Source organism: Meleagris gallopavo, chromosome Z (genome assembly GCF_905368555.1).
Source record: "Meleagris gallopavo chromosome Z, MGAL_WU_HG_1.1, whole genome shotgun sequence".
In the NCBI taxonomy this organism is placed as follows: domain Eukaryota; kingdom Metazoa; phylum Chordata; class Aves; order Galliformes; family Phasianidae; genus Meleagris; species Meleagris gallopavo.
In genome coordinates, this window is record NC_139435.1 from 48,132,954 (window position 1) to 48,157,126 (window position 24,173).

The 24,173-nt window shown below is 38.1% G+C and overlaps 1 protein-coding gene across 12 annotated transcripts in view; it reads right to left on the reverse strand.

Moving 5' to 3' along the window:
* Positions 1–9,010: 9,010 nt before the first annotated feature.
* Positions 9,011–24,173, reverse strand: part of MEF2C (myocyte enhancer factor 2C) — a 134,294-nt gene continuing 119,131 nt past the window's right edge. For 10 of the 12 annotated variants that reach the window (XM_085214329.1, XM_085214327.1, XM_085214331.1 and 7 more), the window contains 4 exons: positions 23,884–24,056; positions 21,601–21,730; positions 20,314–20,449; positions 9,011–13,732 (listed from right to left, as the gene is read on the reverse strand). In XM_085214329.1, coding sequence (XP_085070455.1) covers positions 13,408–13,732; positions 20,314–20,449; positions 21,601–21,730; positions 23,884–24,056 — 764 coding nt within the window. In that variant the 3' untranslated portion in view covers positions 9,011–13,407. The remainder of the gene's footprint in view (positions 13,733–20,313; positions 20,450–21,600; positions 21,731–23,883; positions 24,057–24,173) is intronic. The other 2 variants (XM_085214335.1, XM_085214336.1) reach the window with 1 other exon arrangement.

Consider the following 24,173-nt stretch of genomic DNA (forward strand, 5'->3'; position numbering starts at 1 on the left):
GTGAGACAGAGCCCAGGTCCCCGTGGGAAGGTGGAGCAGTACTAGTGCCCCCCTCACATGCTGTTTGCACCCATCAGCTGAAGGGATGCTAAACCTGGTGCAGTGAGACAGGTGCCAGAGCAGGGGTGGAAGCTGATGGAGACTGTGAGTGCACACATTCTCTAGGAACCATGACAAATGTGGGGAGGCATTGATGAAGTACCAGCATCCTGTAAAGTAATTGGATCTGGGCAATGGGGAGCAAAGCAACAGCAGTGTCCTAAAGAGCATCTGGTCTCTGGAGCTCCATCAGCATAAGTGGGTAACGCATGCTCTCATGGCTGCAAAAACTTTTGTGACAGGAAAAAGATGGAGAGGGTTGTGTTACCTGCTGAAAAATAAGTCCTATTGTAAGGAAGAGTTACCATCTTTTACACAGCGCTATCTTTCCAATGTTCGGCATCGTGGGGAGAGATGTTTTTCCATGGAACAAATGTATTACATAATTCTATCTATATTCCAGCTTCTGACTAGGGAAAGGTAATTTTTCAATTAGTAAGGGTGATTTTATAAATTAATGCAGAACAAACCTTTTGGTGTAGCATCATCAATATTTGTTTGTGCAATCACAATCACCCAGAAACCCCATATCGTTAAATAAGTATGTAATGGGCTGATCTCAGTTTTGAAGTGACACTGCCAGCTTTTCTTATTACAAGTATCTCTTAAATCTCAAGCAAGGCTTTCTTAAAATGTAAATTGCTACACACAAGAAAACTTCCATTAGTGGAATCTCAAATCTGCAGTAGGATATATCAAATAAACGTGAGGAAATGGGATCTTTCCCTGAGCCTTGCAGCCTTCCTGGCACTCCAGTCCAACAGCCTTTGACGGCTGCTGTACAGCCTTCATGCCATACCTCTTAGATTCTTAGGAAATGCTCCTTCTCTCTCTCGACTTCCCTTGGATAAAGGATGTTTCTCAAAACATCTGCCCGGAGAACCAGTGGATGCCCATTTCAGGAAGGGCACCAGACTAGACTGGATGGGGCTTTGGGCAAGCTAGTTGGCCAGGAAATCTCTGGGCCCATGGAGAGGGTTGAAGCTGGATGGTGCTTAAGATCTCTTCCAACTTCAGCCATTCTGTGATTTCATGACTGGTGCCCATTCTGTTGTTTATCACTCCAGAAACTTTCCCCTCAGTACCTCATGCAAAGTCTCCCTCTTCTCCTTCAGTCACCTAAGTCATGAGAGCAAAAAAACAAAAACAAAAATAAAAACAAACCCCAAACCCTGCAAAGTCCCAGAATTATCAGCAGTTGATTATATTTTCCATGTTTTTTTCCCCCATTTTTATGTATTTGAAGAACTTTTGAAGTATCATTTCACTGTCCTCTTTGCAGAGGAAAAGCTCCCAGGTTTGCTCTGGAATGGACAAGCCAAAATACAATACAAGTCAAATACAGAAAGTGTGACCCAAGGGCTGTGCAGAAGGGCAGCAAGACTCTTCTTCAAATATCTACAAATTAGTGGCTTTTTCAACAAAAAATTTCTTCATGGTAAATTTTTCTTTTGCGTGTAGATACTGTTGAACAGAGCTATATATAGACTGCTCACCCCCTCATTCTCAGGGAAATTTTTTTGATTAAAATGATTTTTCAACCATAAATATGTGATTAGCTTTCTCTTTCTAATATGGTAACACTCTGCTCCATGTTCTGCTAAGTTATATAAGAATATTAACATAAAATTTTAAAAGGGTTAAAATGGTATCTGTACACAGGATACTAAAATAAGAAGAAATCGCAACAAGTGCAGAAAATTTCAGGATACCACTTTGATATATATTTAATATAATGAATCAGAAATTTAATTGCAGTATGTAGCTGGCATTTAACAGGGTAGAGGCTCTGAAAGACCACATATGAAAACCTCAAGAGGTGATTGGTGTCAGTTGCATGTAGGAAGATGGAAAGACCTCCAAATTTTATCGAAGCTTGATATATATATCACACATATCCACATCTCATCCTTCAGAAATAGAGGGACTCAGCCACAAATAATGGATCACTCTCCTGTTTTTAGAAAACAGTCCTTTTGCTAAATTCAGAAATTAAGAAATGCAAAAATTTGTTTCTATACAATGCTCCTGTCAGTATTAATCAGTCATCTATGTTACCCTTAAAGTCTGGACTAGTTCTATGCTGTTCTTACTCTTTTCAAGATCCTCTCTTTCTAAAAAAGGATTCTCCAACAACTTCCATTGGTTGACCTGCCGGTTGGTCATAGTTCTGGAAATCCCAACCAACTGCTTTTCACACCTCTAGCACAGCCATGAAAAACTAGATCAGAATTAGCTTTAAAACTATTTAAATGCACATTTTACATTTTATCCATCCAAATTTAGACCAGATGAGATTTCAAACAGATTTCAAAAAGATGATTCTGAAGGGATGTTGGCAGACTCTCGCTACTTCATTTGCCCAGCTGTCTTCTTCCACCTTTCTAAGATTTTGAGGCAAAGTCTGTTTTCTTCAGCAAGAATTGAATATCTTGATGTTCAGCTTGTATTCAGAGGACAAAAAGAGAAGAATAACTGCAGGAGAACTGTGCTTTAAAAGTGCTTAGCCCCTGCCTCTACATGCTAAGGTAACACAAGTTAAATCTTTAAAGGCTACATTAACCCTGCATCTTCCATGTGCATTTTTTATGAGTTGCTACATTATTAAATGATTTGGTGGTTGGGCTGTTAGTAAACTCAACTACTTCACAGTCTCACAGCTACAGAAACATTTTTGGGAACTCCTAAAATACCTCAGCCTATACTCAGTGGTAGAGTAGAAGTTATCATCTGGCAGTCCTTCAGTGTGAGCTATGTAACATATTCACAGAATATCACTCAGGAATTTTGGCATTTATCCCTGTAATTTTAATTAAAACGCAGCATATCTTTTGTTAAGGCAGTCAGGCTAGGTATAGAAAAAACAGACTGCGAAAGGAAGGTTAATCCAGCACAACTCTTTGTAAACTGGTCCAATGGGCTCATTGAAAAGGCAATCTTACACCCCTGGCATGACACATGGAATACATTTTCTCTGAACAGCTTCATGGAATTTCCTGTGTAGCTGGGTAATCTGACAGTAAACAAAGATTTCTTCATTTATCCTGCATGTGTCTGTTTTCTTAATTAAAACTTAATGCCTAATGCTGGCATACTAACACATGGGACTAATTCTTTTAGTGATGGGAGTAGTCCAAATGCATTAGCTGGTACTTTGCAGACACCTACAGATTTCCCTATAGATGAAACTTCTGGTGTTTAGCTGAACAAAAGATGAGTGGTATTTCAGGCCTGGGTCTACACTTTTGTCACCTTTCATTTTTCACTCTCATGCTTACACACCAATACTGTTTCTTTCCTATACGTGTACCTTAATTCTGTAGGTCACTCACTGTTAACTGTACTCACGCATCTGTTGTTTATATGGTTATTCTTTTTCCTTGGCTGTTGTGAAATAAACAAGCCAAATGATTGTGTCCCACAGTACTGGAAATGCAAAGCCGAACCAAATGAGAAGACTTGACAGTCTTAGCTCTTAGCTTATTATTCATGCTGACTGCTTCATTTGTATCAAATTGATTCCTATGGCGGCAAAATCGATATGCATAGTCAGAGAAAAAAGTTTACAAGGAAACAATCTTGATGGTTATATTATGTGATAGATAGATGTGAGAACTGCCATGTGGGATCAGATCAAAAGTCCATTTATCTCATTATCTTCTTCCCAACAGTGTTCATCAGGGGATTTCCAGAGAGAAGCACATAAAAATATAAGGCAATTATCCCTGAGAACACCTTTCCTTTTACAGCAATGAGTACTGGCAAATCTTTCTTTTCTCCTTCAGTTGGTAGCTGTTGAGTGTATTGTCATGTTTAATATGGCAAATGGAGCTGGGTTCTGTGAAATGTCAAACTCCTTAAGAACTTACATGCGCTTTTGGCTTCCACAGTATTATATGGTAATAAGAATCTCTAGTTCCTTGTGAGCATACAGCATGATAGCTTTTTTGGATAGTTTTTGGATGTCCAAAAGATCTCATATTTTTGAGAGATAGAGTGTAATAATTTCTTTCAAATCTGATGTCTGCATATTGGTCAGATAAGGATATACTTCCTCATTCATTTGATTTTTAAGGTGAACGCTATTCCAAGCAGATCTGTCTCCAGCTTATCTGACAGTATAACTGGTGCTTTGAAAGTAATGCCTCCTATTATATATGTTTTGACCCATGATATTGAAGGCGGATGTTGGTTGAACGGCAGTAGAGATTGAACCTTCTCACCAATATTCTGCTACATGTTGTTGCCGTGTGACACATGGCAGCAGAGAGGCAGTCTGACAGAATGGTGTCTGACATGAGGTGCATATGGACCAAGGATGTGTTACTGAATTCCTCCACATGGAAAAAATGGCACCTGTGGACATTCACTAGTGCTTGCTGAACATCTATGGAGATCAAATAGTGAATGTAGCACAGTGAGGTGGGTGCAACATTTCAGCAGTGTTGACAGTGATATGAAAGACAAACCATGTTCCAGATGGCCAGCTGTGACACGATGCAGTGAAATGTGTCTCGAGGTGCTCATCCATGTGAATTGGTGGATTGGATTACAACCAGCGAACTGTGTACAGAGCTGGATACTCACTTTAATGCATTGGAAATGATGGTGGCAATGCTGGAATATTGCAAAGTTTGTGCCAAGCGGGTCTCACAAATGGTCACACAGGAACAGAAAGAACACCATATGCCAATTTGTCAGGACCTATTGAACAACTACGAGGCTGAAGGTGACAATTTCCTGGATTACTTCATTACTGGTGACACCATCTGACAAGGTGTCACTATTATGAGCTGGAGTCAAAATGGTAGTCCATGGAGTGGTGACACATATATTTGCCATTAAAGAAAAAGTTCAAGACACAGTCCTCAGTGGATAGTGTGATGTGCAATGTCTTTTGAGACAGGGAAGGGTGATCCTTCTGGGTTTTCTGGAACTCAGACAAATCATCTACTCTGATTGTTATGCCATGATGCTGACTGAGCTAAAGGCTTGAACTTCCAGAGTCAGGCCAGTGACACATTATTTCAACACAATAATTCCAGGACTCATATTATTTTGAACACTGTGCACATTGCCAATCTTGGCTGGACTGTTCTACCACCCACCATATAATTTGGATTTGGTGCCTTCTGACTTCCATCTGTTTGGACAGATGACTATGTGTGCAACATTTTTCTAGAAATGACACTATAAAACAGCAGCTGTAAAACAGGTGGTCACCTCTGCTGGTGCAGACTGTTATGAGAGCAGCATGCAGGCTCTTGCTCATCACAGCTAATGGTGGTGACTATGTTCAAAAAGAGTGTTTTGTTCTCTATCAAATAGTGTTTATTGTGCTCGTTCTCTATCAAATAGTGTTCATTGTGCTCTTTTTATCTGTTGTAATTTCCATGGAAGTAAGTAGGAGGCATTACTTTCAGACTATTCTATGCATATTTCCTTTGAGGTGTAGTAACCTGTATTAGAACAAGATTTCCTGTGGTAAGAACACATCTGCAAAGGATATCATAATGAAATTCTCTAGTTTGATTATCAGTATCTTCCACCCCAAAAATCTTACCTAAAGATAAGTTGCAAGAAAGTAACCTGGGTCTTCCCCAAGAACAGGCAAATTTACTTTCAGATGATTAAATGTCAAATGTGTTATATTTTTACAGGCTTATTTTTAAAGGTGTAGAGTGTTGCTGTGAGTCAGCAGTCATGGTGCAAACTCCTCCACATGTACTTCTTAAGCATCGCATTTGGAAAGTTCAGTGTCTATACTCTGAGAGTACTGCTATAAACCATGCTGCTTTTCCCCAGCTGCGTACTGTAAATCAAGCATAATCTTTTCTGCTTTTCCAAGTTAACTAATACATAGTACAGTAGATTATGGTTACAGCAAGTTACTTTTTCCTGATAATAAAGATGTCTCAAAAGGAAACAAAACTGTTGTATTTCAAACACCACTCTTCTGACATGTGTTCAGATTTCCTTTACAAATGGAAAGGTAGAAATTTATGTGCATTTTTTGTTGTTTGCTTTTAATTATGAAATTATTCTCTTTATAGCAACTTCCTCATTGGTCCACTTTCTGTGGTTCAAAATGTAACCTGGTAAATGCAATCCACTGCATCCCTGTTGGCCATTTTGCTGATCTGATTGTTGCACCTCAGCTTGTCCACTCTACGTAGTCAGGTTCTATAAAGACTTTTTCTTGTTTCTTCCTTTATGTTGCCACGATACATAACATTTTCATATATACTTGTCACAGGATGCTATGCTCTAACTGAGAGACTATACGACATACCCAGAGCAACTTTCCTAAATACATAAAATGATAGACCATGTAAAATACTGTCATAGAGAAATCATGATATACAACAATTACACTTATCAAGTAAACGTACTGCTTTTATCACCTATAAGCTTTCCCCATACACTGAAATGTACATCAGACCTCCAATCAGAGAAGGGAAGCTTCCATAGCTATCGGCGATCCATCTGCCCCCTTTCCTGACCCTCAAAGAGGCAATATATTTTCTAACCCCCAACAGCTTGTTGTTCTTTGACCAGACAAATAAGAACAAATAATTTTGAAAACTGGACAGATTGCAAATGAATCACAGCCAGAAGCACGAGGACAGAACAAGATAGGAAAGACAATTAGGACAGCACACTTGACAACTTTTGGAAGTGATGCATTCATTTTAACTCCATACAAGCATTTCTGAGTCAGCTTTAAACAATCTCTAGCAATTAGGCTGAAGCAGAATGGACTCTTGCTCCAAATGCATTCTTCAAAATCTGCTGGTAGAGGAGGGAGAAATTACTGTATCAGTATCAGTACAGTTTGCCATAAGACCTGCAAACAATAATTGAAGTTGTCTTGGATGTGTACACGAACTGCTGAGTGTTCAGTATAGCTACACCTATTGCAGGTGCTCTGAACACTCAGCACAATGTGTGAATAGAAAATAAAGGAGCTTTGAGTTTGCTAAGCCTAAACAATCTGAGCTCTCCAGAATCAGGGACTCTAGACAGTTAGAGTTCCAATCATATGTGTAAGTGGGAACATTCATAGAACAAATAAAGCCTTGTTGTATTGGTTTGCATTGATAAAATTTCTGCAGCATCAGTGAGAAATAGACTGTTTGTTACTAGGCATGTGACCAAATTTCTTCTTGCTGCTTAAAAAATACATTATCTGCTGTTTTAAAAAATCTTTCCTCATCCTTGCTCCTTGGGCCCTCATGCGGAAATGTAGGCTTTGTGTTTGAGGCAGGGTTAAGGATTAAGGGTCACATCTACAGCAAGAAAAAGGCATAAACAAAATCATCAGTCTTAGCACATCTCAAAAGATGTGTATACTAAAAAAAAAAAGTAAACTTTGGAGGGGAAGTAAGCACTCTGGAATGGTAAAGGTATGTGACTTCAGGTAACTCAGACCATTCATTTCAGAATTGCTCTGCAAAGTGACAAAGTGAGAAACTTTAAAGAACTTGTGACTTCCACAATTCTATTGCAATATATGTTTAAAATTTGTTTAAAGATACAGTTCATAGCATATAAAACAAAGCAATATGAGTATGCATGATTATCTACTGGGAGAAATACAATAAAAAACCTAAACATACAAAGGACTAAGAAATTCTTTTTCAAGTACAGGCATAATACTGTCACTACTAATCACATAGAAGACTGACTGCAGGAGCAAGAACCTCCAAATATGAATGCTTTAGTGCTTCAGACAGTATTACAACTCTACAGCTTTTCCAGAAATATTTGCCTTATCCTTGCCAATGATGACAGTTTTTGTCTTCAGAAAAAAGAGCAACATAGTTTGTAACAAAACCAATGCCACTTCTTCTCAGTATTAGCATCTAATTATTATGCTATGTCCAACATTTCATACAAGAAGCAGTAAAATATGGCATTACAGGCAACAGGTAAATAACAGCACAGCTGTTTTCTTTCACAAATATATTTAGAGATTAGTCCTAGAAATGTTATTATTGGAATTGGCACATTCACAGTGCACCTTAAGCTATTATAGCTTTTCTGCATTAAAAATATCTGAATGAAATAAAATTATTACTGTATTCGTAGAATCAAAAATTATAAACATTAGGAGTGGATGGGAAGTAACCCAAAAATAAGGGGAAACAGTTCAGTTCTGACACAGTCCCTGTGAATTTATGGCCTGTTAGAGAACGTAGGTAAAAGGATCAGATCCAAAGATATATATGGTTCAGACAATGAGCCTGCTTTTCTTGTGTTTCTAGCATGGTTCTCTGCACTAGAAGGAATTACAGGGCATACATATAAGAGAATCTGGGCTCCTTGTCAGTGATAAAAGCCAGGCATTATCTCACCTAGCTACTCTACTGGGCAGGACGTAATGACCAGAACCAGGCAGCATCATTTTCACTACCTTCTTGGGCAGTGCTGCCAGAATCACTGTGTTTATTTGGCAAGAGAACACTATTCAGTCTAGGCTTCGTCAAAGCGAAGCTCTGGAACAGGTTGCCCAGAGAGATGATGGAAGCCTTGTCCTTGGAGACATTTAAGGACAGGCTGGACTGGGCTCTGAGCAAACTGCTCTAGCTGTAGGTGTCTCTGTTCATTGCAGAGGAGTTGGACTAGGTGACCTTTAAGGGTCTCTTCCAACTCAAATGATTCTATGATTCTATAAATTAAGGAGACGGGCCCTCTGATTCACATCAGTAAGTGTACTTGGTTATAAACTTCCTAGCTCACAGTCCTCCCTGTGGAGTTTTTCTGATTTGGTGGGATGATGTCTGGCGAGGCATGGAGGTGCTAAGGGTGCACAGAAAGGCACTTGGTTTTCTAGACAAGCACAAGTGACAGGGCGAAACATTAAAAGAACACTAATTAAATTAATAAGAAATACACCACAGACACCATATCACTAAGAAAGCCAGTAACTTTACTGATTTGTCTGCAAAATACAAATTATACCTTATTTCCAGCAGGAGAATCTTTTGAAATTTTTCCATTTTAGTTCACTACAGACAGCTGAATTAAGTCCCTTGAGATACACAGATGTGGTTTAACTTAGTTATAACATCTTGTCATCTAGTGGCGACAAAGTCCAGCTTATGCCGCTGTGAGCCTCTATTTTAATATTTGTTGCAAATGCTTGTATGCTCCCATTTACAAGCTCTTTTGTTATCACCATTGTTTTATGGAAGCAGATCCCCATGAAAGAGAAGAAAAAAAAAAAAGGAAAAAAAAAAGGATACAACAAACCATCTGAAGCAATCCAAGTGTAATGCCTGCAGTGTCCCAGGTCTGATGTTAGATACTCCACAAAAGACTCAGGTACTGTAATTTTTTTTTTTTTTTTTTTTAATGAGTTACTAAGCTGACTTTTTTGATTCAAACTGAGGTATGGATCAGTCTGAGGTATGAGTGAGGAAGGTAAAAATGCAACCTGATTAAGAAAATAATCAAATGGATACTTTTGATGCAGAAGGTCTGTGGCTCAAAGCTTGGATTGCTCCACATCTTTGGTTAAAATATATTAACAAAAGCCTTTTATTACATCTACGGTCTGAAGCATTCTAACAGACACCAATGTTCCATCAGTCCTTCAAGAGACCTGTAGTGGCAGGAAATTAATGCCATATAACTGACGACATCACAGCAGATGGCACAAACAGGAACAGATGAAGTATGCCATGCTTAGGCAACAGCCTTTATTGAGGTTTCAAGTGGCCTTTAAAAAATTACAAAGCATTTACCTTCAAGGCGAAGGAGAAAGGAAAACAAAACAGCTCTGTTAGGACTATAGGTAAAAGAGGGTATATAGGATAACACGTACAATACAAAAGGGTTGACATCCTTGAAAACAATCTATGAGTTCTTCTATTCTTACGTTAGCTTTACCTGAAAAAGAGATCTGAGGACAACAGATATTTTTATATTATTCATTAAAAACTGCTAAATTCCTCTTCTGGGAAAAATATAAGCCATTTCATTATAAAACACAACTTTTGAAAAACACTGAAATGATAAAAGCTTTACTGTGAATGGCTCAATGCATACAATATACAAATTGTGCAGATTGAGTATATCATATAATTGTCACCAGCAATTAAACACTAAACAACAACACCTTTTAATAGAGGTTAACTTAGCTATAACAATACTTGCAGATGTCTAGAATGCCACTTCAGGTGTTTGAACTTGCAATTAAGAATGTTGCCTAAAACATTATATAGCATGGGTTAAGGTAAAGTAAATGTTAATACTCTTTCAGGGCTCTGCCCCAAACTCCTTAAATACAAAGGAATCACACATTAAACCCAAATAAGCTTTGCAAATACAATAAATGGTAAGGTACAGATAAAGGAACAGAGAAAGGTAGACAGTTCTAGTTTACAGAAAGTGACTTCACAATCAAAGTTGTGCTTCTTATCATTAGATCAGTTTGCAAATATGCATTATCCCCCACAATTTCGCCAGTACATGTTAGTTGCCCTCAGTAGCAGGAACGAGAGGGATGACTGGCATTGATCTTCATGTGATTCTATTCTATTCATGTTTATATAAAAATCACTGTCAGAGTTAATATACATTGCCCAGGCAATACGTTTCACGCTACTTTCCGCTTAGTTACTTGCAGTAATATATTACACTGCATCTTCCTTAAATATGTTATGTTTTCTTCTTCATGCGTTGCTGAGGCAAATCGCAAGGTAAACTATTTATATGGCTATTCTTCATATTTCAATAGACCAAATCCCCTTCCCCACTGACAAGTTTCTACTACAATACTGATAAAGTTGTACTTCTTGTTGAAATGTCGAAGTATACATTTGTGATATATTTGCATATTTTTTGACACACCGAAGTTTAAAATTCTCATAAGAGAATATGACTGTAGATTCATCTGAAGGTGAAGAAAGTGGTTTTGAAAAAGTTTTGTGTTTTAAAATTAATTATGGGCCCCATTTTCTATTTTTTAATTTTTTTTTTTTTTAACATGCGTATCTGTTTCTTTACCCTGCTGACCTCCACGCGAGATAAGATAAGGTGTCTTGTTAGCACAGTATTCTGCTTAGATAGTTCCCAGATTATGCACTAGCCCCTGCATGGCTGAGAGTGCCTGTGAGGCAGGCTTCTGTAAGTCACAATAAGTGGAAAACGTATGTCCTAGCGCATGCTGTCATCTGCTAGTTGTTTGCTGCTACAGGGAGGTAACCTCTACCGCTGAGCAGTGCACAGCAACTGCACATGTAGAAGGGAAATAGGGTGTGGATTTCCCTTAACAAAATGTTTTCTGTGTCGATATTTTGCTGTTGCAGTTATGTCCTTCATCATAGTCTCAAGGTACGTCAGTGAGAGCTGGAACAACTTTTGGAAAGAAGTATTACAGTTCTACAATGGCACTAGCATGTTGCTTGAACAAAGTTTCCTTCCCTAAGGGAAGGTTAAACTGAAACATTTGAGTATACCATTTTCTTATAATAAGCAAGAGGGACAGACAAGAACTTAAAACAATGATATATCCCTTCTGGTGAAGCAATTTCAGTCAAAGGAACAATACGAGGCAGGAGAAAGGGTGGGCGCCATATGCGGAAGTGAATCGCTTTGGGTTGTAAATACACAGGCAGCTTTGTTCAACAGCATCCCTACCGCGAGACGTGACTGTGAGGGCTGTGACAACTACAGCGGCCTGGTGGCCTGTATTGATGGGGTACGACAGATTGACTTCTGAATGGTCCTCTAATTGATGATCTCTCTGCAGGTTTTACGTCTGAGAGAGAGGGGACTTCGCAACAGGTGGGATTGTGTCAGTCCCTCACTTCTTGCTCTCCCTGCTGCCTCTGGAAATGTTCGCCTGCACTCACGCAACCGATGGCCGTTAGAGCTGTATATCCAATTCTAACAGGCAGAATACCAGCTTCGCTGATGAGGAAGGGCCAAGCGATGCCACTTTGCCATTTAGCCCATGGAAATCTACAAGATACGCAGGACGTAGGTTATAGAAGGGCCCTTAGCTTGTTACAATGCACAAAACAGCATGAAAAGAACTAATCAGTATATACAATGAATCGCAGTTCACTCAACTGATTGTAAAATGTTGTATTAAAATGGTTTCAGTTGTTACACCATGGGTAAATTCAAACTTTTTACAGATCAGTCTTCCAAGACATGGTTTTGATCTGTAAAATGTATGCCCAGTAAAGTAAAACCAAAAGAAAATAGTTAAATGTGCAACTGCACAAATATAATTCCCCACTATTAAGATAACAAAAACTTTTGCTATTACCATAATTATTATATATATTAGAAAGCTATACACAAGCATGTTAATTTCACAGATTTTTTTTTTAAAAGATTCTTAATATTTTATATAATTAGAAATACACATTTCAAAAACAAAACTTCTGCAAAGAGAAAACAGTTATCTTGGTTAGCAAAGCATGGAGTTCTTCATGGCTTAGGGTAGTGCTTTCTATACAAAAAGTCCTCTGTTTTTATCAGGACTGTTTAAAAGATTAGCGAAGCTATCAAGGAAAAAAGAACACATTTTGGCTTGAGGAAACTACAAAAGCCACAAATGCTTTGCAAACTCTGTCTTACTTTTTAATATGAAAATAAGCAAAATGTAATGTACATATTTTTATAATTTTTTTTTTTTTATTTAATAAGTGATACAGACCCAGAATTTTTAAAATTAAATATGTTAGCCCTCGAACTCAATTTTGTTTAACAAGTATGGTCCTCTTCAAATGCTTTGATCCTTCTTAACTGAGTGCCATACTCCAAAGATATGCCCGCATGGTTTTGAGCGTTTTTGATGTGTTAGGTGACCCAGTCTCTTTCTAGCATGGATTCACGGCCACCCAACCACTGGGTCTGTCAAAACATCTGTACATTTTCTATATGTTGCATAACAGCTGCTTTCTCTCTCAGTAAAGGTCTGCCATTTCTGGCAGACGTTTTCCTTTTGCCTATTTACATGTAAATAACGTTGAACCTGCAACATGACACTATCTATTGTAACATACATTTTGCAAGGGAGCACAACAGTGAAAAGAAGTTAGCCTTAAAATCTATTTTGTACAAGTGTTCTGTTGTACAACTCAAGTGCTAAGCTTATCTCAGCATTTCTGTTTATCCTTATACTGTATCACTGAGGCAATTTAAAAGTACTTTTACAAAACAGAGTACCTGACTTTTTTTTTCCACACACGGCACATATAATGCATATCGACCCCCCCTACCCCATTAAGGTATAGCACACACACACACTGCAAGAAAAAAAAAAGAAACTAATAGGTAATAATGCTATCATGTCGCCCATCCTTCAGACAGCCGCATGCGCTTGACAGAGGGGCTTTCCCTTTCGTCCGGCGAAGGTCTGGTGAGTCCAATGGGGGAGTGGAATTCATTCCGGTGATCTTCTCGGTCGCTCCCGTCGTAGGAACTGCTGCAGCTGCTCAAGCTGTCGACGGGAGATCTCCCCGCCTCATGGCGCGTGTGCTGTGGGTATCTCGAGGGGTTGGTGGTGGTACGGTCTCTAGGAGGAGAAACAGGTTCTGACTTGATGTTGAGGCTTTGAGTAGAAGGCAGGGAGAGATTTGTACTCTGAGATAAATGAGTGCTAGTGCAAGCTCTGTAGGAGGAAAGGAAACCCAGTTACAGACGGAGGAGGCATGGAGCCCCCGGAAATGCACAAACACTCACACAGAACACCAGTGTAAAGGCTCGCGCAGTGCCAGTGCGTGCGGACAGCATGAGGACCACTTTCTATGTGGAATTAAAAAAGGCATGGAGACGGAAACACCACGGCAAATGTGGCCGGCTTGAGTGAGACATGCCTGAGGTCTGAAAGTAGGTCTCTTCAGTTCCCTTCCTTTTTGTTTCCTCAAGCCTCACAAGAAATTTTGGAAGCTGAGCCTTTGCACTGTTGGAACCACCTGCAGGTTTCTTTATAATTAATGGTTGTGTGTGTGTATGCACTGATGGCACAGGGGAGGCATGGGTTTCTGTGGGATTAGTTCAGTTTGTCTTATCCTTGTTTACTTCTATATGAGACTTTAGGTGTAAAGTGGAAACAAAAATTTGGGCCCCATGCGTTTTATGTCTTTCAGAACAGAGCTGAAATAAATAATCTTTGGATTAATGTTAATAGAACTCAACCAGCAGGGTAGGGTTTAGATCTGATTTTATGGAATAAATTGATTAATTTGTAATTATATCCAGAGCATTTGTGGATAAACTACCAGAGAGAAGTTAAGGGAGATGGCAAAGGATTGCAGTGTATGACTGACAACCTGACTCATAGGATGCTCAGAACTCCAAGAGAAGCTGCTATGTAAAGTTTTTCAAAGGCTGTATACTTGTTCTCCATTTGTTTTGTCTCAGCGTATTATTGTGGGCAGGTTTGGCTGAGGAAAGCTGAGATAGGAGGGGAGGAGAGAACACTGAGCTTGCACTATACGTAAGAAAACGAGACTCGCTGCAACTACAGAATGCTTTGCACAAAAGCACCACCTACTGGCAAAACATGACATTTTTTTCGTTAAAACAGCTATCAACGAGCTGTTCCAACTGAGTTCTTGGACACTGCTCCACTTCAGGAGCCATTTGCTAGGCTAAAGTCAGTGTCAAACCCAAAGACACAGTTTCAAGATTTCTAGTAGTGAAAGAGACTGAAGACAGAGGGGAGGAGAGGACGCTCAGCCTCAGTAAGATTTTAAACCAAAGGTTCAAGTAGAATAAATATTTGGATTCTGAATGATGGAAAACTAAGTTTAGATGTGATCCTTTCCATTTATTGAGTCAATCCACTTTTTCTGATATGTCATTGACTGTGATCTGAGCTTTACTTTACCAATAGTTACTGTAACTTAGGAAAGGTAAAAAGTCATTTTCTTCTCTTTTGGCAGATTTACAGTGGACCTGTATGGCATAGTTACTGAATATCAGATGCTGTAGTCAGGAGTTATTGCTCAGTAATGTATGAGCCTTGTTGAACAACATAGGAAGCAGGAGGTTCTGTCTGAAACTGCTTCTATCTACCCTTTATTACTCTGCAGAGAAGTGCGTCAGAATTTGCAGCATCAAGAAGTGAGTAACAACCCTCCAGGTAGCAAATGTAGGCAGTTTTGGTAAAGAAGATTTTTTTTTTTTCTTTTCTAATTATTAAATTACACATATAGGAAACCACAAATATCAAACTTAATCATTCCACTTTAGTGAAATATTCCACACGTTTTCTGAAAAACTGTTGAAAAGAATCCAGCAACAATCAAGAATACGTTCCTGGGTTTGTTTTGCTTTTCATTTCCAGTGACTTTATTTTTCATTTCCTTAGGACATGTTAGGACTTCACATGGGGAAACAGGCAGCCAGTTTAGCAAGTACAATATGATTACATACTATTTTAGATGCCAAATTCATGGCTAAACCTGAAAGTCCCTTAATACAGAACACTGGATTCTGGCAATTTGATCTAGGAGTGTTTGGTCTGAGTAGATGATGTGTACTTCACAAAGCTGGGAAGAGTTGAAAACTCACACTGCTTAAAAACAGCCATACTCAGTCTCATTGGTTCACTTGGAACCTACTCATATTCCATTCCATGACAACCTCAAAGGAACAAATCCAGGGTAAAAAGCTGTATTGTCTAAGGAGCAGAAATTGGATTGCTACACTGCAATTTATTTAGCAGTGTTTCAGAGGGGAGTGTGAGAACGCAACTCTGTAGACTTTTCTTTAGATCCCTTCTGCGTCCTCAGAGGCATTATGCAAACACCTGGCAAATAGGCTTTTAGTAGTTTAAAAAATGCTACACGTTCACCTGCATTTTGAGCACATTTTTTATAAAGTGAAAAAAAAAAAAAAAGAGTTAAAAGGGCATTTTAGCAGGTAAGAACTGATTTTTTTTTAAGGTTTTAAACAATAGAGCTATTTAAGCAATTGATGCATGTTGTCATTCAATATGTTTTAAGATTCCATCTGTTAAAACATATTTTTCTGATAAATCTGTTTCTGAAATTTAACATATATATATTTTTGTGACTCTATGTATTGTCATAAATATTCTAAAATGTTTCTACAGAATTTCAAGTAAGTCGATATGGTCAAATGGAAGGGAAACCTAATGTTATGAATAAAAGTGTATGGTGAATGAGTACATACTTAGTTGCAGTCTTTCACCTGTATGCTCAACAAAGGATGGATCTCTATTTAGGATAGAAACTAGATTGTGAAAAAATGGCAATTCTTTTTGCCACTAAATGACTTCTTGTGTATGCATGTGTGTGAATGAATGCTGAAACAATATAATTTTGGCCTAGGAAAGTGCTATTTTTATCATTTGAAACCTACCGTAAGCTCAATGAAAAACAAACAGGTTTTGAATATGGAAAATCCATTGAGAAAATATAACAAATGTCTTTGTAGGACTGTGTATAACTATAAGCACTCATTGTCTTGCAGTCTACTAGTGTTCACTTGATTAACTTTCTCCATATATTGTACTGAAAACATTTGACTTTACTCTTTCTCATTGCCCCTGTAAAGTTTAAATTTTAAGCAGCAGTTACTATTCAGATGTGTGTGAATGAAAATGAGAGTTTTACTTAGAATACAACCCTGACATGGGAGAAATACTGGCTCCTATATGCGTTCAATATATGTGAGAAGTGGGAAGCACATCAGGGTGCAAAGAGCTAGCCAGCAAACTCTGTCCTTGTTGATGTAATGAGATCAGCTTTGAGTGGGTCTCTGTTAGAATCTGCAGCCAGGGGAAGTTCAGCATTCACAGACAGCAGCATGGGTCAGTAGTGATGTGAATGAGCATCACATAGGCTTTTACAGGGAGTGAAAGAGTGCTAATAAAGGAAGAAGGAACCTCGTGTTCTTTCTGTTACGGCCACACTTGTTTCTCTATATTTCCTTCTCTTTATGCCTTCATGTTTCAAGTATGCATACATATTTTCATGAGAAAACAGTGAAAATTCACTGTGAAATTTGTATGTCTGTAACCAGGAAAATACTGGATTTTTTTAGCTACTCGTAATGCAACCTTACACCTTCCCCTTTATTTTTCTTTTTCAGGTAAATGGAGAGTTGATTTTATTTTATTTTTATTTCTTTTAATCAGCGTAGAAGAATAATGTGTCAATGTATTCGGACTAGCTCCTCACACTTTATGCTCTACACTTTTAAAGGAAATTTCTAAACAAAGAATAATACGAAACCGAATGACTGGAACATCTTGTTTAACATAGTGGTGTAAGAAAAAAGCTCTGTCCTAAATATTTAAGGCTTTTATTCAGAGTAAGTAGGTTGGTGGAAGTGATACAAATTCACAAAACAGAATGTCACTACATCTAAATTTTTCAGTAAAAAGAGTTCAGTGGAGAATATTTGTCTGTATCTATGCTATCTACCTATGGCTACTAGCTAACATAAATTAATAGTTCTAAATAACAAGCTTGTCTGATAAGAATTAAAGAACAAATTAACATTACACATGAATTTGGAGAAATTTTTGATCAGTTTGACAGAAGTTTAGAGAAATTTCTTATATTTAAGCAATTATCTCTACCAAAGATTCCTGAGATGAAATACTGTGAATGCATTTCTAAGTCTGCACTTATATTTTAGGAAAGGCAGACTTTCAGCTGTGGATGACACCTCAGAAAGAAAAGATCTTCTCTTAAACTGCAGATTACAGAATGAGATAATTTTCTATATAATGGACTTGAGCCTGAAGAATTTAGATCGCTCAGTTCAAAGTTAGGAATGGAGTTAGAGTTGTAGCAGCAATATTTAGATGAAACCTGTAAGTCTGAGGAGGAATATATTTTGATTTTTAATAGAATTACTGTGTAATTTTTCTAATTACAAGGCTGAAAAGAACTATTTTACTTTTTTAAATTTGGACTGTTGAAATGTCTAAATTCCCCAGTCATATCAGAAGTGACTTTACGTTGCTATCCTTTTCACAGGCTCAGCAACTGAACTACTCCGACGTCCTCAGAAACTCTCCCTTAGGCTCAGTGGTGCAGTATGGTTTAGAGATCTCCAGGTGTCTGAAAGATGGTTTTGACAATGCTCCTGAAACTGTTCAGGACTTATGTGGAGCAAGCTAACACATTTAAGCACACTCTATTCTATTTACTAGCCATATGCTTCTGCCATGCATTATGAAGCAGAGTTCTCTCACTAAGGGCAGGAATTAGGGTGGTCAAACATTTCTACACCTATTTTCTTAAATTCCTAGTGAAACACACTTTTGTATGATTACTTTTCTACAAATTCAAGATTAGGCTAATGTGATTATGATTTGTACAGTTTCAAGGTTTTTTTTTGTTTGTTTGTTTTTTTTTTAAATAATCCAGAATCTAGTATAGATCCTTTTGCATGTACAACCCGGTGACTGAAGTAAAATAAGGAAATGCTTGTGATTTTCTGCACACATAGAAGGCTTTGCCAGAACTCTCAGTGAAGCTGCTTTCATAGCTGAATTCATTTACAAATCACTGAAAGAATAATAACAAAAGTAGTGACTTAGAATATATTCCACTAGCCACAGCCACTACACTTTGACATAGCCTAATATGAATTAGAAGCAGATGATGATGTATGACATATCTGAAAAGGCATGTAGCTAGTTTAGGATTTAATTTATACTTTTTTTTTTTTTTGGTTATTCAAATAGCCTTATTACATTCTTTGGTACACCACTGAAAACAATCAGCTTATTGGAATAGCCTGTCCAGAGAGGCTGTGGATGTCCTGTCCCAGGAAGTGTTCAAGGCCAGGCTGGATGGGGCTATGGGCAATCTGATATAGTGCCTGATACAGGTTGGCAATCCTGCCAGTGATAGAGACGTAAGAACTAGTGGTCTCTGACCATCGTGACTTCCAACATGAGCCATTTCTATGATTCTATGATTGTAAGGCTATACATTGAAATCTAGTGTGAGTTTTCAATTTATGTATGACTATAGGTATAGGATGTACAGTTAACCTGAATGCTGCCTGAGAAGCAGTACAGCTCAAAAATAAAATAGAAGAAGCATAGCAGACAGGTATTAAGATCTTTTCTTTTTACTAACATGGGAACTATTTCAATAAGTATTTATGTAGTTAATACTTATTATGCTAAATTATATTCCTGATGCTCAAACGGTTTATATTTCTTCCAAAAACTGTGTAGCTGTTCTTTAAAATTTCAAACCATTTTACACGGTAAAGGAAATACATTAAGTTATAAAACGTATTCAGATAAACTAGGAGAATTTTGAAATTTAAGTCATATTTATTGTACTACATACTTGCAGATTACAGCAACTGCCTTGCAAAAATAATTGCACGTGTGCAATGACTCTTTTTAAAAAGAAGAGTTTGGCTTTCCAAATCCAGCCATACAATAGCACGGACATGGAGTAATGGTGTGTGCCTATGATCTTGCTCAATATAGACAGCAGATATAGGGATCTTGAAAATTGTACTCTTTAAATTCACTCGAATAAGCAAATGTATTGCTTTTTCAATAATGCACGAGGTGAATTCCCTGTGAGAATACTGAAATGGTTAAACATAGTGCTTCACCGGTCTTGGAAGAAATGTCTTAAAATTAGCCACTAGAGGGCATAAACATTTATCCTCAAGGCAAGAAAATCACCACGAGTTCTAGGGGTTTATGGATTTTAGCCCTAATTGTGTTATTTGCTTGTAGGAAACATTTGTAAAGAAATGAAACTTGAACATCAGAGCTGAGCAGGAATGTGTATGTGATTATAAGGTTTGATTTTAATCCCAGGTCAAATCATTTTGTCACTTTTGATTTAGAAGTACTCAGTATTTAGACATCTTTTGAGTTTATGTTTGAGCTACAGTAACTGGAAATAAAAAGCAGAAGTGGAAAAACAAAGCAGTAGCACAAAGTAAGTGTTTGGTTGTTATTAGTGAAGTAAAATGCTATTTAAAGAAACAGAATGAAACAAGAACAGAATTCATCACTACACTACTGAGGAAATGTAATAGACACAGAATACTCAGTTTTAGGTACATGGCAAACTTTTCATGAAATACATTGTTCCAGTTTTGGGCAATGGAGCTCTTACACACATGGGCTGACATGCTGTCAGGACGTATTTCATATCTGGGATTCCTGGGGACACTGAAGTTATTGTAGAACAATATAAGAGTTTAAAAAAACAACACAGTGCTTACCCCAGTTGGCTGAGGGCAGACGGCGGCATATTATGTAGGTGTTGCTGTTGCCAGCCAGTCACAGAACCAAGATGAAGAGCACTGGCTGTATTAAATCCAGAAAGAGATGATATATCTGCACTGCTCAGAGAATATTCTAGATTTGAAAACAGAAAATAATTAAAAGAGTATTAAGGAGGAAGCATGTAAATAATTACTACCATCATCATTTTCACATGTCACTTAATAAGCCTTTTAATCTTAATTACACCAATCACATTAAGTTGCAGCAGAAAATCAGACTCTCCCCTTCCCTTGACTCATTAACTTTAGAGTAAATAATGCACTAATAATTATTCTGTAATTTACCAGGTCTTTTTCTGGGTCTGGAAGATCCAAAGCCTTTCTATCTACCATAACTATACATGCATTCCCAGAGTCAAAAACCTGAAAATAGTATTTTGATCACAGTCTTTGTTGCAAGAAGGTAGACTGTGATACGTATACAGTGCACATCTTCTATAAAGGCATAGGATTATGTGAACCAAAAAGACCTGTACAGTACCAATGTGCAATGGAAACAGAAAACGATCTCTTCAGGCTTCATTTCCAGAATCTTCCATGTAACTGAGCAGTAGCCTACAAAGATACTGAACTCTGTTTTGAAACCAGTGAAACTCCTTGTTGTCACTACCCTCATGATTTTAGGAAGATGCACTCAACTGCATGAAATTATCTGTTACATTAGGAGTTTTACAAAGTTTCTTCAGTGTCTTTTTCTTTAGTAAGGCCAATAAAAGAGAGCTATCAAAGCAGTTTTCCATTTGAGCAAAATAGTTAGCTTTTAAGTACATATTTCTTGAGTTCAAAGAATCACAGAAAGGTTAGGGTTGGAAAGGACCATTAAGATCACGTACTTCCAACCCCCTTCCATAGGCAGGGACACCTCCCTCTAGACCAGGTTGCTCACAGCCCCATCACTTCCAGAGAGGGGGCATCCGCAACATCGCTGGGCAATGAGTTCCAGTGTCTCATCCCTTTCCAAACACTGTGACTAAATCTACCCTCTTCCCAATTTAAAGCCATTTCCCCTTGTCCTGTCACTACGTACCCTTATAAAAAGTCCCTCCACAAATAAAAAGTCCTTCCTTAGAGGGACAGATAGAAAGTAAATGAAGTGTATCAACCTATGGGCTATGAACTTTCCAGTCTCTTGCTAGGAACAGCAGCTAATTCATTACCCCTGAGACAGACATTTGCCAGCATCCTGCTCCCTCCCCCACCCTTCCATCTTGTGCTGATACTTACCAGTACCATATGTTGTTGAGATGGCTGATGGGTATCCTCCCATCCCTTGCCCTGGTAGAGTAGGAGTTGCTACGGAAACCACTGGAGTAGCCAATGACTGAGCAGACTGGGAGTTATTTATCCTCTGATTCTTTTAAAGTAAGTAAAATAAACATATTATTGAGTGGATTTAAGTCATCTGGGTGTATTACCTTTCTGGGTTTGATTTGTGCACAGGAAACAAAAGCTGGTACAAATTTCTAGAAATTAATCATTTAACATGTGGCTTTTATGAACTCTGCCAATCCTATCATTTACAAGCCTTCAAGAGACCAGTTGTCACCATAGTAACCCATTGCATCAGTATCTCCTAGGTAACTGAACTACTAACAAGGAAGATTGATTTTATTGTGGGTAGAAGAACAGATAGTGTGAAAAACCATGAAATATGTAAACTCTACCCCCATTGTTTTCCTTTTTTATTCAAATATAAGGAGAGACAGAAACAGAGAGAGAGAAAAATAACCCGCAGGCCCTGATTCGGGAATGAGCGGCACCCCAGGCTTCTATATGCTAAGCTCTTACCAGCAGATGGTGCTCTGGTCGCTTCGTTTTTGGCAGCAAAAAACTTGGAGTGCTAAGTGGCACCGCAACTACGCGTTTAACTCGGGCATTACATGTTGCATGGTAAAAGCTGCACTCGAGATCTCTAATCCTGTGAGTGTCAGGATAAAATGCGAAGGGAGCCACCAAAAAACATAGCAAGGCTGTGCCATCTTCAACAGCACTAGCAAATCATCAGCACCAAGAGAGCTTTACTGTAGCGTGAATAATTTGAATATGTGCAACTACTGCACCTTGTCTCCGTACTGCTAGATTTCAAAAACTGTGATGACCCTTTTGTTCACAGTGCAGTTATGGTAAAGTTTTCCATTTGATTTCGACCAGCATTTCATCTAGACATGTACCCATCATACAAAATAAAAGATCTTATGTTTTCATTATTAGGATGAACATCACTACCACTTACCAGGAGCAGATCAACATCCTCAGACTGAGTGCATAGGAAAGGAGCATTAAAAATCAGTGAATGTAGATATTTACCAGGGTGCATTATAGCTTAGTGAATAGCTTCATCTGACGGGCTGAAAACTACATACTTTCTGAGCACAGTTTGGAAAAAATAACACTTCACAGATCTCTTATTTGTCCTTCTAACAAGATGCTTCTCTCAGCTTCTGAGGACAATCTACCTACTTTTCAGCATGAGCCTTTATCTAAGAATTCATTACTTTTTCTGTAGCTTCAGTGGCTGCAGATTGTGTTGCTATACCTAGTTTCAGGAGACCTGACCATTCATAGAGTCCCTTGGAAAGTATCAGTTTTAAGGACCTTGGAATAAATCACTTGATGCAGATAGCTTGTCACAGCTTGGTCGACTTTGAGGACTGCCCTATAGGAGACTATTTATTACTTATCCTCTAAGAGCCCAGCATCACATTTATGGGAAGTTTTAGTTTGGTGTTTAAAGTTAATTTATAATACATCAAGCGAAGGCAGGCAGCTTGGAAGGTGTTTTAATAGTGTTTGTTACACAATGGAAAAACTTGTTTATGGCAGCACATAAATTTCCCACCCAGCTCTCTTTTTAATCAAACTCAATTTTAATGTTAAAACACTAATGAAAGGTTTACTTGCAACTATTAAACCACTTCTGGAAGGGTTCTGCAAGATACTCACATGACACCTTCATGATTCAATCTGTGACTGTAACAATCTACTTTTTGTGAAGACTGATAAGAGGTACAGCAGTTTAATGCTCCACTCTGTCATGCTCTATCTGCTCACTACATCTCATCCTTCTAAAACCTGACTTTTGTTGCTCAGAGTGGTAGAGTTCAAATTCATTTATTTGTAGTTAATCTGTCGTCTGCTGAGGGTCTGCATGGCTAAATATTTAAGAGACATACATCTGAGGTTAAATTCAGGCTCTATGAAAAACCCAGGAAAGGATCTTCCAGTTATCAGGAAAGTGAGTGAAGAAGTTCACACTGTGCAGGACACAATTCCTATTTTTTTTCCTATAAGTTCATAGAAAAAAAAGGATGAAGTAAAAGTAGTTTCACAAAAGCAATTGCCTAGATCTTTAGTTTGATGTCAAGCCATAAAGCCAGACAGAAAGACCAAAAAAGCAAGAATGTGGAATGTTATTCTACACATTTTTAGTTGGCTTATGAGGCCTTGAAGTTCTTAAATATCTTATCTGAAGGAGATTTAAAAAAAAAGGCTTTTAAAATACATTACCACTGATGGCATTGTATTCTTGCTGCCAGGTGGAATAAGCACACGGAGATCTGGTTTACGGTTGTTCATTCCCAAATTCATTGGAGGCGGAGATTTTGCTTGCATATTCTTGTTCAAGTTGCCAGGTGAGACCAGCAGACCTGGTGAGTTGCGGGGGTTGCCATAACCATTTCCTATTTAGAAAAACAAACAAACAAACAGCAGAAAATGGAAAAGAGTAAGGGAGAGAGATTATAAACTCAAATATATTTCTTAATACTAAACATTAAAACATTCCAATACTATGGTTC